This window comes from Thermobia domestica, chromosome 14, assembly GCF_964235325.1.
Source record: "Thermobia domestica chromosome 14, izTheDome1.hap1.1, whole genome shotgun sequence".
NCBI lineage: Eukaryota > Metazoa > Arthropoda > Insecta > Zygentoma > Lepismatidae > Thermobia > Thermobia domestica.
Window position 1 is genome coordinate 190,431,241 of NC_137467.1, and position 15,772 is coordinate 190,447,012.

The window sequence follows — 15,772 nt, forward strand, 5'->3', positions numbered from 1 at the left end:
TGTCATTTACAAAATGACGTTTGTATCTCTTTCCTTCTGATTGTAGCAGTTTCAAAAGAAATACTTATATATATTCTATAAGCTTTCAACGATGTACAACATTCCACTTCTCCTCTTTTCATTTGAAAATGGCGTGATTCCAGGATGTGTGTGTTTGAGGTGAACAACCTCGTATCTATGGTATTTTCCGGGAGTTGTGCAGTCTTTTAATTGTCTCATTTTCTCAATTAATCCAACGCCCTTCATTTGCATTTATTATTTATCTCCTGCAGAGCTCTGTAGCATCCGTGAATTTTAACCAAATGGCTATAATATTGTTAATGCCAGCGATACTATTGGACTTCCAAATAATACTGCGAAATAGTATGTAAAGTCTTCTAGGGCGACATCAGAGCAAATAAGCAAGAAATAACCTGATGAAGTATTCTTTTTTCTTTTCTTTTTTTTTTTAAAAAAAGGAATCAATTCAGCATCACAAGAATATTCCATTTTCTTTCTCAAGCATCTATTAGAACCGGAAGTAGTAGAAATTAACCATTTCCGGTTTTAAAAGTTTATACACTAGACTCTCGCTAATCCGGCCATTCCTGGCACATATGGGTGCCGGATCAGCGGAAGTGTCGGATTATTGAGTGTCTGTAAAGAATGATACAATTTCGAATACATACAGTATATAAAGCATTGTTTAACTAAGCAACCAAGCATTGTTGCGCATGCGCACGATAATTCATTGTACACGTGCATTTGGTTGGATGTGCGCTGGATTACTGAGAGACCGGAATACTGAGGGCCAGATTAGCAAGAGTCTAGTGTATTCATAGATCAAAAACGGTAATTGATAGAAAGAAGCTATTTTCTGCCTCAAGTGTCTCACGAATATAAAGTGTGTCTTACAAAGAACTTAATCTATGAAATGCCCGCCATTTCTGTTCAAGTAAGTTGGCAGCACTGAACGTTACACGGTTTCCATCTGTTGTATTTGTGATTGCTCGTCACGGAGCGCCGAATGCATTTACGCCAATCCCAAGAGTTTCAGTATTCGCGCGCTACCCTGTATTATTTTTCGCGCGCTACCCTAGTCAGCTGTTTGAGGTTGGTCATGTAAAATGTACAGAAAAATTTGGGCAAGAGAACAGAACCCAACCAACCCCTGCGGGGCTTCTAACCCGTTCTTACTACTACTACCACTACTACTACTACTACTACTACTACTACTATTACTACTACTATTATTACTGCTACTACTACTACTATTACTACGACTACTACTACTACTGCTACTACTATTACTATTACTATTATTACTGCTACTACTACTACTATTACTACGACTACTACTACTACTGCTACTACTATTACTACTACTATTATTACTGCTACTACTACTACTTTTACTATTACTTCTACTACTACTGTTACTACTATTAGTACTATTACTACTACTACTATTACGACTACTACTACTACTTTTACTATTACTTCTACTACTACTGTTACTACTATTAGTACTATTACTACTACTACTATTACGACTACTACTACTACTTTTACTATGGATCGGTATAGTAAAACTGCAAGCTTATTTTAATGAAAAAGTGTTATGAAAATTTAAAAAAATAATCGTTAAATAACTTTTTTGAGTTATTATTTTCAATACTATTTTAATGAAAAAAGAGTTACGAAAATTAAAAAAAAATAAAAAACTTTCCTCGAGCAGGGTTTGTACCCACACCAAAAACGGTTTGCAGTACTAGCGTGTAGCGCTAGTACGCTCGGCAACGAAGGCTGAGAGCAGTTGCCGTTTACTTTCTGCTATATGTAGCAGGTCATGGCTCTTGATGTCCTATTTGTATCGGCCAATAAGATCAGAGGATATCTGAAGCCCCTGAGATCCGTGAAAATACGTGCCGAATAACGTTTGATCATCTGTTTTCTGTACGGGTAGAAATGGGCTACTTCACGACTGAATAACGTATTGATAAAGTGAAAACTTACTATAAATATAGTGAATGTTTTTCAGAGGCTGTTTGCAACTCCGTAGAAAGTAATGTACTGAATAAGCAGGCCCGTATCCAGGGGGTCTAGGGGAGCCCCACTAAATTCTGGTTGGCCCCCGTAAAATTTTCACGGTAGGCTTGCAAATGAACTATATATGGTGAGTAACTACAATATGGTTGGATCGCCACCCCTAAATTCAGCCCACCCCCCTACATTTTTGGGCTGGCTACAGGCCTGCGAATAAGTCGATTGTGATGAGGCTGATTGATAAATCTGTGAAAACTTGTCTAATTGTGGACATTATAACCTTCAGAGCGTCCTCGTGTTAGTCATTCTGCGGAAAATATCACCATCTTGAGATGATAATGTTGGTGTAAGGCCGGTGAGACCAAGGATGTTATAAAATAGAGGATCTGCCCATACAACAAAATCGTGAAGCCATACGTCACAGTTTCGCCACACTCACTCTGCCCGCTCCGCGCCACTAATAGAGGATCTGCCCATACAACAAAATCGTGAAGCCATACGTCACAGTTTCGCCACACTCACTCTGCCCGCTCCGCGCCACTAAGATCGCAATGTTTCGAGCCAACAATCATGGCGGTAACGAGAGTAGCCAATAAGACATGCCGGCTGGGACGATGCTTGGTTGTTCTTTTGGTTTCATTGAGTTCATAGGATGAAGATACGTATGGGCAGATCCTCAATTTTACGTATAACATCTTGGTTGAGGCGCTCCATTCTTACCCATAGTAAAAAACAGATGACCATCCGTGAGTGCTAACCACTAAGATAACAAATGAAAATCGTATAACGTTTAGTGTTGCGAACTTACCGGAAAAGAAATGGCGGGCATTTCAAAAGTTGCATTCTTTATGAGTCTTTCATTTGCGAAGCTTCAAGGCTAAAGTAGGTAACCAGCTAAAGAGTAAAGCTAGGGTTTAATGAAAACTCGTGATCTTGTTCAGTAAAAAAATAAATAAAAATAAAAAAAAGCTTTCGGTGTGTAGGGGAGACCGGGGAGAATTGTAACGCGGGTCAATTGTAACATTGACCATTACTTTTAGAAGTGAGTTTTCAAATATCGTTTGTACATATCATTGGGGTCACTCATGCAAGGCGTATGTAGGAAGAAAAAAAGAGCGTCGTTAGTAAAGTGTGGAAGACTGGAGAAGGAGAAATGTGATTTTGACAGAGGTAAGTAAATTTTTAACTGGCTTGTTTTTTATTTTTTCTTGATAGATATGAGTTTACTGTAAACAAATACCATGTGCGTGCGTAATCTATGTTGTTTCCGTGACAACGTGGGTATTGTGTTCGAAGCTTTGACTCAATGTAATTATGGGAAATCGTTGTATTTATTTCTGATTGTTGAACGAGTACAAATGTAACATGGCGATCGGGGACGATTGTAACACATTACAATCATCCCAGACAAAATTTTACTGAACCATTATGAAAATAAACTAGATATGACCGAAGATAATACAGTTGATTTAATTAATAAAACAATGTATGTATTAAATATGCTTTTAGCACAAGTACGTAGGGGGGTAACCCGACCCCCAAAACAATCCTTGGTGGCCTTAGTGTATAATATATCATTATGGTTACTATAGGGAAACAAAAGACTTTCACCCCATATTTCATTATGGGGCCTCCCCTAACTTCTTTAGACACCCCAAAAAAGTTTGTGGTTGGCTGCGGATCACTGCTTTTCGATGTTGTATCAGAATAGATTAATGTGTTGTCTTCCTTGTGATGTCTTTAAATAGCCTATAAGCTTTAAAGACTTATTTGTGAAGTAGGCTCCCTTTCTGATTCATCAGAAATAATCAACAATGTAAATTTTCACTTGTTTTACTAAATCTCTCTCGCACATTAGCGCATTCTCTGTTCTCATCGTTGTGTGAGGGATGTGTATAGGGGGTTACAAATGAAATGTGGGTGTCTATTAGTACAGTAGCATTAGGACTTGAATCAGTGGCATAATAATAGGGTAGGCATTGCCTAGAGGCACAGTGTGCTTTTGTATATTAGGGGCGTATGGGGGCGCCACTACGGATTTTGCCTAGGAGCGCCAAACGCCATTGTTACGTCACGGACTTGAATTTTTATGTTACGTCATATTTTAATCTTGGTTTGCTTGTCCATGTTTAAGTTACGCCGAAGAAAAGTCATTTTGAGCTAACGTGGCACGGTATCGGTAACACGTAACTCATCATTCATACATTATGTTGACGTGTGGAAATTGTATATTTTTTTAATAGGTCTACTTTTTAATTTGAGGATGTAGTCTATACTCGTAGTTTATTGTCCCTATCCATTGTTAAACCTCCCCAGTCATTATTATTAATATCAGTATTATTTAACCATATATATTGTTTTGCCATGCCATATATATATATATATGTAAGGGCGGATCCAAGGGAGGGGCCATAGGGGCTATAGCCCACCTTTACCCTCAGGTATACACTGGATAAAATGGTCTTCAATCCTGTTTTACACTGGATAAAGCGGCAAACTATGGTTTAGCCCCTCTCTTGATCATATTCTGGATCCGCCACTGTATATTGCACTTTTCATTGAAAACATCATGTTACAATTGACCCAAAGCTCTGTTACAATTTACCCGGGCACGGGGACGTTTGTAACAAGACAGATGCTGTCATATAATGCTTAGTAAATTTCTATATTAGAAATTGTCACGTATGAAAAAAATTGAATGGAGCAACAAAACTTCACTTAAGATATTGTATAATTTTCAGACTTATTGAAGCATAAGCACGTGAAAAAAATGTAAAATTTGTTACAATCGTCCCCGGTCTCCCCTACGTCGCGTGGACACGAAATTGCTTTTTAAGAAAAACGGTATTTTGATTCAGGTATATATGTTATAGAAGTCTAAAATGCATGTTTAAGTATTTTAAATGGAAGTTCAAATACCGAATTTCGTGTCTTTAACCGTTTTTAAGATATATAGACATCTTGTTAAAATAATTGTAACCTCTACTTACTATTTCCACGTCAATTTTCACCCCTTAAGTCACAAATCGTATGAACTGTCAAAATTTCAAATTTCTAACCAAGGATGACAAGTTTTGAAAAGAGATTTGCGTGTGTATTTGTGTTTATTTTCTTTCTTCCTCCTTTTCTCACAGTAGAAAATGTGTATTCTTGAATGAGAATGTGTCTTCGTAAGCAGGGGGTTCTGAAGTTCTAACGTTCTAACCCCTGATTAAAATTCTCCTTACGCAATTTTGAAGGCTGACTATTTCTGATTTAAGAAGTGTGAAAAATTCTAGCTGAAAATAGTACTGAGAAACGCTCTTTCCGTTTGTGACTTCAAAAATCCTCAGCGTGACAATTCTGAAATTTTACATGTTTTCGTCTCTGATAAACTCTGTCCAAACTTTATATCTTCTCCCACCCCTCACCATTCTATGAAAGTATCGAATTCTACTATCATTTACGAAATACAGTGAAGTGTTAGATTTTTCATTTTTTTTTTTTTTACTTTCTTCCTTTCTATTTTCTTCTCTTTTCTGTGTGGGTGCTGAGTACCCTCATAAAAGATTTGAGAGGTGTTCGTGCACTGTAGCGCCCCAGTAGTCTACACCAGTGGTTCTCAAAACTTTTAGGCTGACGGTACACTTGTTTAATAATAATAATAATAATAATAATAATAATAATAATAATAATAATAATAATAATAATAATATCTTTTATAATAGTCAAACCAATTAGTTTTTATAATGACTCTATATAGCACTGAGCATTATTCCTACTGTTAGAGATGTTGACTGGCACAGTCTGCCTCGAGTTTAACTAATTATTGTTAAATTCTTCATGATTTTTAAATTCTAAAATTTCGCGACACACCTTAGGGAACTGCATGGCACAGTAGGTGTCGCAACACAACGGTTGAGAACCATTGGCCTACCCCTGTTTCTATGTCTAGCAGTTTTTTCTAAATGTTGATAAATCAAAAAATGAATTGAAATCTTTAAGTTTAACGTCCCACCTTTATGCCGGTTAGGCTAAAGGAGACGGTGATAATGAGAAATGAGTGAAATGGTGGAATGAAGAAAATGGGAGGAAACGGGAGAACCCCGAGAAAACCCACGAGCACGGTGTTTGTCCACCATAAAGATCACACGGCGCGAGCTGAGATCGAACCAGGGACCCCAAGCACCGAAGGTGAACGCTCTAATTGATAAATCAGTCAGAACTTCTTATTTTGATATGAAATTAAATTAAATATTTCAATTTGACGTCCTTCTTTATGCTAAAGGAGACGACGATTAGGGCAAGTGAATGATGATGGAAGAATTGGTGGAATGAGAAATTAGGAGTTTTCTGAGAAGACCTACAGACACGATCTTGTTCAGCACTAACTTTCCTGGCCGGGGATCGAACCATGGACCTCACGCACCAGAAATAAGCGCTCTACCACTGGGCCACGGTACGGCCTCTTATTTTATACGTAAACAGAAATATCTCTCAGCACGAGAGTCTTACACAGTTAGCGTATCATCGGATACATCTCTAGTGAAACATTACATTTATACATGTATTATTTACTTCCACATTATGGAAATATACAAGTAGAAGATCAATAATGTAATGACATGAAGCATAGTTCTACCTGAGTTTTGTGTCCTTTCAAAAGCGTTCTGCATAGATTTCTCAGAACTGTAGACAACATGGATTGTGAATCCACCCGCAAGCTGTGTGTGTTACGCTCGAGAATGCCGCACTTCCTACAGATTTCAACTAACTGCTCGTGTTTATAGCTCGTACATTACATACTCAGAATTGCGTATGTACGCAATTTGCTAATTGCTACAGAATTTTTCTGTTTTTACTTAGCAGTTTTCATTCTAATGACAAAGCCAACTAAATATTATAATTAGATGCTATTTTAAGTAATGCTGTATAGCTCCAAGGCTATTCACTTTATTTTGGCTTACGTGGTCCCAGTTTCAATTCGTGAAAGGTCACGGTTTCAATTCAGAAACGGTATTTGCATTTAATTTTTCTAGCACCGAGTAGAGTGCTTACTTCTGGTGTGTGGGGTCCCTAGTGGGATGTGTCCGTGGGGTTCCTCGGGCTACTCCCTTTTCCTCCCACTTTCTGATAGCACAAATTCTTCCATCATCAATTACTTGCTTTAATCATACTTCTCCCTTAGACTGAAGGGCATAATCGTAGGACGTTAAACTCAAAGATTTCATTTCATTTCATTTCTAGCGAGATTATATGACCCGTGGAATTCGAAACACAGTTGCCGTCAGGAATCAAACTCAGGGCGTTTCTGTGCCGAAGAAATGCACGCGAACCAGGTTGTTGACATCTTGGAAGCATTTAATCCAAATTTGTTGTTGTGAATGAAAAGAGTAATTACTTGTATTAAGGAAGGATTTTAGAAGTCATTGCTAGGAATAGCGTGTAAATTTAGACGCCACTGGTTGGAAAGCATGTTAGTCACTGGTTGGAAAGTTCGGCAGATCTTACGTTTTTTTTCGTAAGAATAACAGATGACTTTGTTTCGACAAAAACCGTCTGAAGTGATTGTTACCCTAAGTTTGAAGATAATTTTTATGAACATTAATCTGTCTTTTTGAAGAATGAAAACTTAAAAACCTGATTTTAATTAGATCTTCTCGGTGCATTAGTAAGGATAAGTTCCTTAAACTTAAGAAACGACAGTGTTATACTTACCGAATACATATAATATCACGATGCACTCCAAAATGGTTGGTCTATTCCCACGCTGCATCATGAGTTGTTCTTCTAAACGTTGAACCATTAACTCTGTCCCAAACAGTTGGATCACCAACACTTCCGCTCGTTGGGACACAAGGATCAAAATAACTAAAAGAGATGTAACCATATATTAGTGTAACACGAAATAACACCTCTGTTTTGATCATCTATCAGTACGTAAATAACACTAGTGTGCAAACCTTAAGGACGAGACACAGAAAGTAACACAAAATATTGCGTAGCTGATGAAAATGAATGAAAATTCGGCAGCGTCTAATGGAAATGAATGAAAACTCGGCAGCATTTAATGGAAACGAGTGAAAACTCGGCAGCGTCTAATGGAAATGAATGAAAACTCGGCAGCATTTAATGGAAATGAGTGAAAACTCGGCAGCGTCTAATGGAAATGAATGAAAACTCGGCAGCATTTAATGGAAATGAATGAAAACTCGGCAGCGTGTAATGGGAATGAATGAAAACTCGTCAGCATTTAATGGAAATGAATGAAAACTCAGCAGCTTTTATTGTAAATGAATGAAAGCTCGGCAGCGTGTTGTCAGAAGTCTCCCACTCTTAAACAGGGAGCAAGACTTTGGATGACGTGAGTTAGTGTGACCAGAGCATCAAATCGGTTTGTTACAACAACACGAAGCAATTGTACGAAACAGACGTGTCAGTTAGAGATTAAGGTGCATTATGGTGGTCTTACTCTCAACATGACGACATTTCGATAGCTTCATATGGGGAAGAATCATCGAGAAACTGGAAGAACGACGAAGTGTTACGACTGTTTACTATTATTTCTTTTATTGTCCGTACCATTATTTTACGTACATGGGAGCGCTGAGAACCACAGGCAATGCTGTTCGAAGGAGAGGTGGTGTGGCTGACCACGGTCACCTACAGCAGCGGACGACCGCTACATCGTACAACAAGCAAAATGGGAGCAACGTCAAATAGCCAGTGTGATTGTTAACACATTTAACAGGACTTCAAGGCACCTAATCTCACACTTCACAGTGGCACATCAAACGCATGGGAACGCTCTCCTTGCCATTACGTTCTATCATGGCCATTACGTTCTATTTCCTTGACACCTTTATATCATCGGCACCGTTTGCCCATAGCACTAGTGTCAAGAACATTACGACTGAACCGAGGAGAAATGGGGCCGCTTTCTCTTTTCAGATAAAAGCAGATTAAATTTGAGTAGTGATTCTGGACTTATCCTCATATGGCGAGAGGTGGGATCACGTAATGAACCCAGGAACATTGTCGAGCATAATCTTTTTAATGGTCTAGGTATTCTTGTCTGGGGAAGCATAATGTTGCATGGGGATACCTAATGTATCACCCAATTTCCAAACGTGGTACACTCAATAATCAACGTTATTGTGACACTGTACTCCTTCCTACATGCATCTTTTCAGAGCTGCATTTGGTCCCGACTTCATCTTTATGGGTGATAATGTACGATTGCAACAAACTGCGCATACAAACAACCTCTTCGAATAAGAGGATATTCGTCGAATCAACCGGCTTGCCTATTCCCCCGACTTGAATAGCATCAAACGCGTTTGGGATGCTATTGGAAGATGTCTTGGAGAAGTCTAGATGCGCCAAGGACCATCCAGCAGCAGTCAATGCGGTTGGTGGAGTAATGGTACACAACTCATTACCAACATTGTTAGCAGCATAGGATCATGCTGCAGATCATACATCGCTGTCCGTGATGACCATTTCAGTCCTTCTGTAATGTCACGTGGCCATTATGAGTAATAGTGACTTGAGTGTAAGTTATTATCTATGTTTAAAAGAGCCATTTTTATTCTTCTAAACATGTGTTGCTTCCTGTTACTTCCTGTATCACACTGTAGCACTACTTCCTATGAATGGTTTCAGTTACACCGATCAATGTAACTTTAGAGAGACACAGTATGCGAAACTTACTTTAGTCCTTAAGTTTTTCACCTCAGTATTGTTATCAAGTTTCCTTGAGTACAATGGTGTATAAAGGATGTCTAATGAACATAAGAAAACATAATGTATTTTTGTGAAGTAAGTATAGGAAATTGTTCAATAAAGCACAAAAGATCGTTTCCATCATCCACATTTATTTTGTGAACTTCAACATGGACGCTATTTGATGCAATACCAACGAGTAATTCAGCCGTCGAAATACTTCTTATACGCTTTCAGCTTCTTCTCAGAATTTTGTTTTCTAGTTTCAGAGAATTCAAAGGTGTTCCATGAAGTGGTAATTTGACTAAATGAATGAAACAAGTTTCGCGGGGTCATATCTGGAGAACATGGTGCTTGGTCAATGGTATTCTTTTTGTTTTTGGCCACAAAAGGATTACTGTGTTGCACACAAGATCTTAGCTTCCGAATTATTTAGCTGAAAGGGAGCTAACAGTAAACGGAAATCACTGTTTGGCATCGTTATCTATTTCTTCTGGTTTACTCCAAATGGTTGAAGCATATTAGTTATAGTTACAGACGTTGAGTTAAAAAATAAAATGGTGTGTTTCTGATTAGCTTTCGTTACAATCCCACAACAATTGCATTACACATCTCAACTAATAATGTAAATTAATCTTATTGGTGATTGCTTGCTTCAGTTGGTGTTGAATTCCAGTTAGTATGGACCTGCACAGTGGCATCGAATTCAAACCAAAGGAGTTCCGATCCGGAATCAAACGTAGCAGAGTTACAGTTGAATGAAAAGAACTAAGAAAAAGACTCTTTTATGTATCAAGGAAAAAATGGGTGGATATGGTGGTTCTTATTTTCCGACTTCCGAAATTTTATTGAGTCTCAGCGACGGAAACATTCCATATCATAGAAAAAGCAACCCATGAGAAAAATTAACTTGATTGAATAATACTAAGAGATGCCCCAAGCGACCTCAAGTTTTAATGGACGCGTATTTACAATATTCAATATGAGGTCATGGTCTGTAATAGACACATATGTTAGAAACACTGGAGGGTGTGAAACTATATCTTGAATAGGAGCAATGAAAGTAGAGCCGAATCTAGTGCAATGTAGTGACTTCAAGGCAGCCATTTTGAAGCCCCATGTTGGATTCAGGTCTAAAATTTCTAATAGGAAAGGGGATATGTGACATATCGTTTTTGTTTAGTTTTTTCTACGCAAATACAAATCAGGCATTATTTTTAACTTATCTCTAATCAATATATATTAAACATATATACAAAAATATATTATAAAGGCAATAGGCGTTGAATGAATTGACACTGTTTCATAAAAATCATAGTCCTATTATAATGACAACTTAGCTCTATACACTTGAAAAAAGTTATTTCATATCAAGGAGAACTATACTATCTCCATTACGTTCTCATGAATTCAGCTCACGTCAAGTGGGGTTTGTAGTTGACAAACACCTTGTGGTTAGGTTTCTCGGGGTTTTCTTTCGCTTTCTTCATTCCACCATTTCATTCATTCTCATCATCACCGTCTCCTCTAGTTTAGACGCTATAAACGTGGGGGGCACGATGACTCACATGGAACATCCATAAAGTGGTGCACGTCGATTTCAACGAAATTTTGCAGGTAGATACTAGACACAAAATAAAGTGACCCGTATTTTTTCGTTTCTGCGGAAAAACGGTATGAAGGGGCCTAAGCCCCTCCCGAAATATTTTCAAAAAAGCTTGAAATCTGCAAAAGAACATGAGCAATTTGCAGAAAAAGGCGTATACACATACTATATAGAAAATTAAGGAATACGGGTTTTTCCTTTTGTGTGAAAAAAACTGTTGCAGGGGGAACAACGGCTCCCATTTAAATATCTCCAAAACTAATGACAAAGGCCAAATTCGACAAAAGGGTACGAGCGATTCCGAGGAAACTATGCATCCAGATAGTAAAATTAAAAGTAAGAAATACGTATTTTTCTTTTGTGGGGAAAAACTCTTTGAAGGAGAGTAAGCCCCTTCCGAAATATTTTCAAAAAAGCTCTAAATCTCCAAAACCTCACAAACAATTTGCAGAAATTTCCAGCATATATTTCACATACCCAAGATATATTTTTGGGGCAAGTATATCTTTCTATTATGAGCCAATGTATATGTCCCACTCATGGAGAAACTACACGTAAAAGAAAGAACTTCTGAAACGACATACGAATATCTTACGTCTCACAGACAGGAAGCTATTAAAGAGTCATTTACTGAACAAACAATGCAAGAGATGTGCATTCTGAAGAACCGTTTCAAAGGTTGAGTGCATTTTGGCCTTTGTCATTATTTTTGGAGATATCTAATAGAGGCCATTGCTCCCCCTGCAACCATTTCCTCACACAAAAGAAAAATCCCATATTCCTTAATTTTCTATCTAGTATGTGTATACGCCTTTTTCTGCAAATTGCTCATGTTCTTTTGGAGATTTCAAGCTTTTTTGGAAATTATTTTGGGAGGGGCTTAAGCCCCTTCAAACCGTTTTTCCGCAGAAACAAAATATGGGTACTTTATTTTGTGTCTAGTATCTACCTGCAAAATTTCGTTGAAATCGGCGTGCAACACTTTACGGATATTCTATGTCAATGCTAGAGCGCTTACCTATGGTGCGTGCAGTCTCTGGTTCGGTCCGCAGCCACGTAAGTTTGTGGTGGACAAAATCATACCTGTCGGTTTTCTCGAGATACTCCCGTTTCTCCCAATTTCTCATTCCACCAATTCTTTCATCATCGTCTCTCTTAACCTAAAGAGCATGATCATGAAACGTTAAACTCAAAGATTTCATTTAATTTTTCTCATAAACGTGCGACGAATGATTTAACTTTCATTTTCCCATGGCTGTAACGAGACTCGTCAACAACGGAAGCACATTGAAAATAGGTTCTGATCATACGTTGTGGTATGATTTGATTTGATTGCCACGTCCAGTTCGTACTCACATTTGTTTCTTTAGGTCACAAACTCTTTGAATAAAATGAATAGGGCAATCAAGGAAACGTTGACATTGGAAGATACCATTATTTTTTAGAGGCCTCTGCCGGACATGGCCGAATACACGTTCCCTGTTGTCTAGAAGGTGTACAAGAACTTAAAAACGTGTGAATGTTCCACTGTGACTACAGTTATGATAATGCTAAATAAAATTACTTTATCACGGTATTACAAACTTTAACCCTATGTACGAAGTCTAAATATCGTTTTTACGAATTACCTCAGCATTGCATCTTGAAACCAATGATAATATGAAATCGATATTCTGTAAGACTTACACGCTAGGGAGAGTGTTATAAAGCATGCATCATAGAGGATGGAACGTAATCCTCATAAAATATGTACATACATAAACAGATGCTAAAGCGATGGTGTAAATGGCCATATGTAGCAGTTTTTAAGTGCTTAAAAGAAACTCTGTCGATGTACACTACAAAGCCAATAGAGATCCATGAATGTACCAAGCGATAGAGATAGCCACGTTATACGCAATGCCATTTACAAGGATATATGTCCTTCCACACTATCGCCTAGAAATAATAAAAATTAATTGCGCTTGTAAGTATATATACTGCTCCACAAACCTTTAGCAACTCGAAAGAAGCAGCAAGTCTAATCAACAGAAAGACGGTATAGATGCACAGTGCAACACAAATGAAGGACCACAATACAGTTAGGATGTACTGGGTGGACAGAAAGTTGAGAACCACGATGCTCCGTCATGTAAAACTGGACTGGGCGAGGGTATAAACAGTCCATATGGCGTGTGACCACCACGAACAGATACACATTTAGGACATCTTTCCTCGACGCTGAAAATCAGAGTGTTGATCAAATCTTGCGGCAGATGGTGTCACTCCTCGAGGAGAGCTGTTTTCAGTTCAGGATGAGTGCGTGGTAGTGGATTGCGCTGCGCTATTTGCCGCCCCAAAACATCCAGCACATGCTCGATGGGATTCAAGTCCGGCGAGTAAGCAGGCCATGCAATGCATGTAATCTTTTCGCTTTCCAGATATTCGGATACCAGATGTGCACGTTGTGGGTGGGCATTGCCATCCATAAACAGGAAGTCCGGACCAAATTCTCCGCGGAAATTGCGCACATGTATATAGAGAATTTCATTCCGATACTGTTGTGCCGTCGAAATGACATGTTCCACAATATGGAGGTCCGTTTTCAAATTCAACATGATCCCACACCACACCATGATGGAACCATCGCCACAGGACGGCCGTTCAGCAATCAAGTTTGGGTGATCATGTGTAAATAAGTGAAATGAAATCTTTGATTTTTACGTCCCACGGTTATGCCGGTTAGGCTAAAGGGGACGGTGATGATGAGTAATGAATGAAATGGTGAAATGAAGAAAGGGGGAGGAAACGGGAGAACCCCGAGAAAGCCCACGCACACGGTGTTTGTCCACCACAAAGTTCACTTGGCGGGGGCTGGGATCGAACCCGGGACCCAAGCAACAGAGGTGAACGCTCTACCACTGAGCCACCGCGACCCCTAGGGTGATCATTTGTCATCTGGCTCTCTCCTGACTAATGTCCCCCATGCAATATGTTTCTGATACCATGTGTAACGCACACGTTTATGCTTCCGTTTCAATGGTACACACAGCACAAGGTCTCCTGGCATACAGTATTGCCGTATTGAGCCGCCGACGTACAGTTTCATGACTAAGCACGTTGCCTCGTCACCTGAAACAAATCATTTGCCAGTGGAGAGCATGACGCTTGACGCTAATGTCTGGCAGAAATTGTGAGAAACTATAGTTATCGAGGCCGACGTCTTCCTTGGACGACCTCCTCCATGACGTGTACTGATTCTATATCCACTTTGGAAGCCTTGGAACAACACTTTTGTTGACATTGAATTTCTTCGCCACATCCACTTGGGATCAGCCTAGTTCCAATCGCCCAATTACTCGTCCACGGTCAACGTCACTCAAATGTCTGCCACCCATTGGAAGGTGTCTACGCTTGATATCCCGCACAGAAACCACCAAGTCACTGCTTACAGCCTCGGACACAACTGGGTTGTCTGTCATGTACGCTTCATGGCAATATCTATTCACCGCGTTGCGAATATGCTAAGCACGCACTATAGCGGGCCCTCGCCTTGCCTGTGCGTCTCTTTGTATGTGTATGTCTCCTATCAATGTTCAATGGGCTCCACATGTCGCTTATGCCACCTTTTCTCGGATTGCTTAAGTTTTGTGAAGCAGTATATATACGTATGTTTATATAAACAATTATTTAAGTTTAAATAATTTGAATTTTTATTTTGTCAACCTAAAGGAGCGACTCAATGTAGGCCTATATATAAATAAATATAAAAATAAATAAAGATACATACATAAGAAGAATAGATAAGAAGAGGCATGAATTAAGAATTTCATAAAAGGTTTCCGCATGAGCTTTCCTGTCCTTGTGGTCGGAGCAACAATATAGAGCATGCAGTAGAACGGGAAAAGAATGGCGACGCAGGTGATGTCCAAGCATTTCTTGATAATCGACTTTCGACGGAATCCTGGAAGTCCTTCGTACCAAAGGGTTGCCAGTAGCTGTTGAATATTCGGATGAGCCACAAACTGGAAAACAAAGAGTTAAAAGTATGGTTAGCCAATTATTTTTTAACCATTGAAGCTTTGTGGAAAGCAGTTGTAGAGTTTAACGAGGGATTCGTTAGAAACAGGAATGGACGGTGTCGTCCTACTTGCGACAGTCCTATGTGAGACAGGAACTGTTAACTGTCCTATGAGCGACTGATTCGATCTATTAACTGGCCTATGAGTCACCGATTCGTTCATACTAAGATAATGGAAGAAGATAAGGTTCCATTTCTTTGACTTGTTTCACACTAGTGTGATTTAGAACATAACATAATGTACTGTAAAAAAAGTTACGTTGCTAGAGGTATCATTTCTTCCAGCCGTTTCACAATTACAAGGAGCATACACCCTTAATATTCTTCTTGCTTAATCATAAATCTTAAGATGTAACCTTACCTTTACATTTATAAGT

At 38.8% G+C, this 15,772-nt stretch overlaps 1 protein-coding gene across 1 annotated transcript in view; it reads right to left on the reverse strand.

Annotated features, from left to right (window-relative positions):
* LOC145670507 (transient-receptor-potential-like protein) overlaps positions 1–15,772 on the reverse strand; it is a 130,279-nt gene that overhangs the window by 64,962 nt on the left and 49,545 nt on the right. The window contains 2 exon segments of the mRNA XM_081739257.1: positions 7,723–7,875; positions 15,105–15,339. Of these exon segments, the coding sequence (XP_081595383.1) occupies positions 7,723–7,875; positions 15,105–15,339 (388 nt within the window).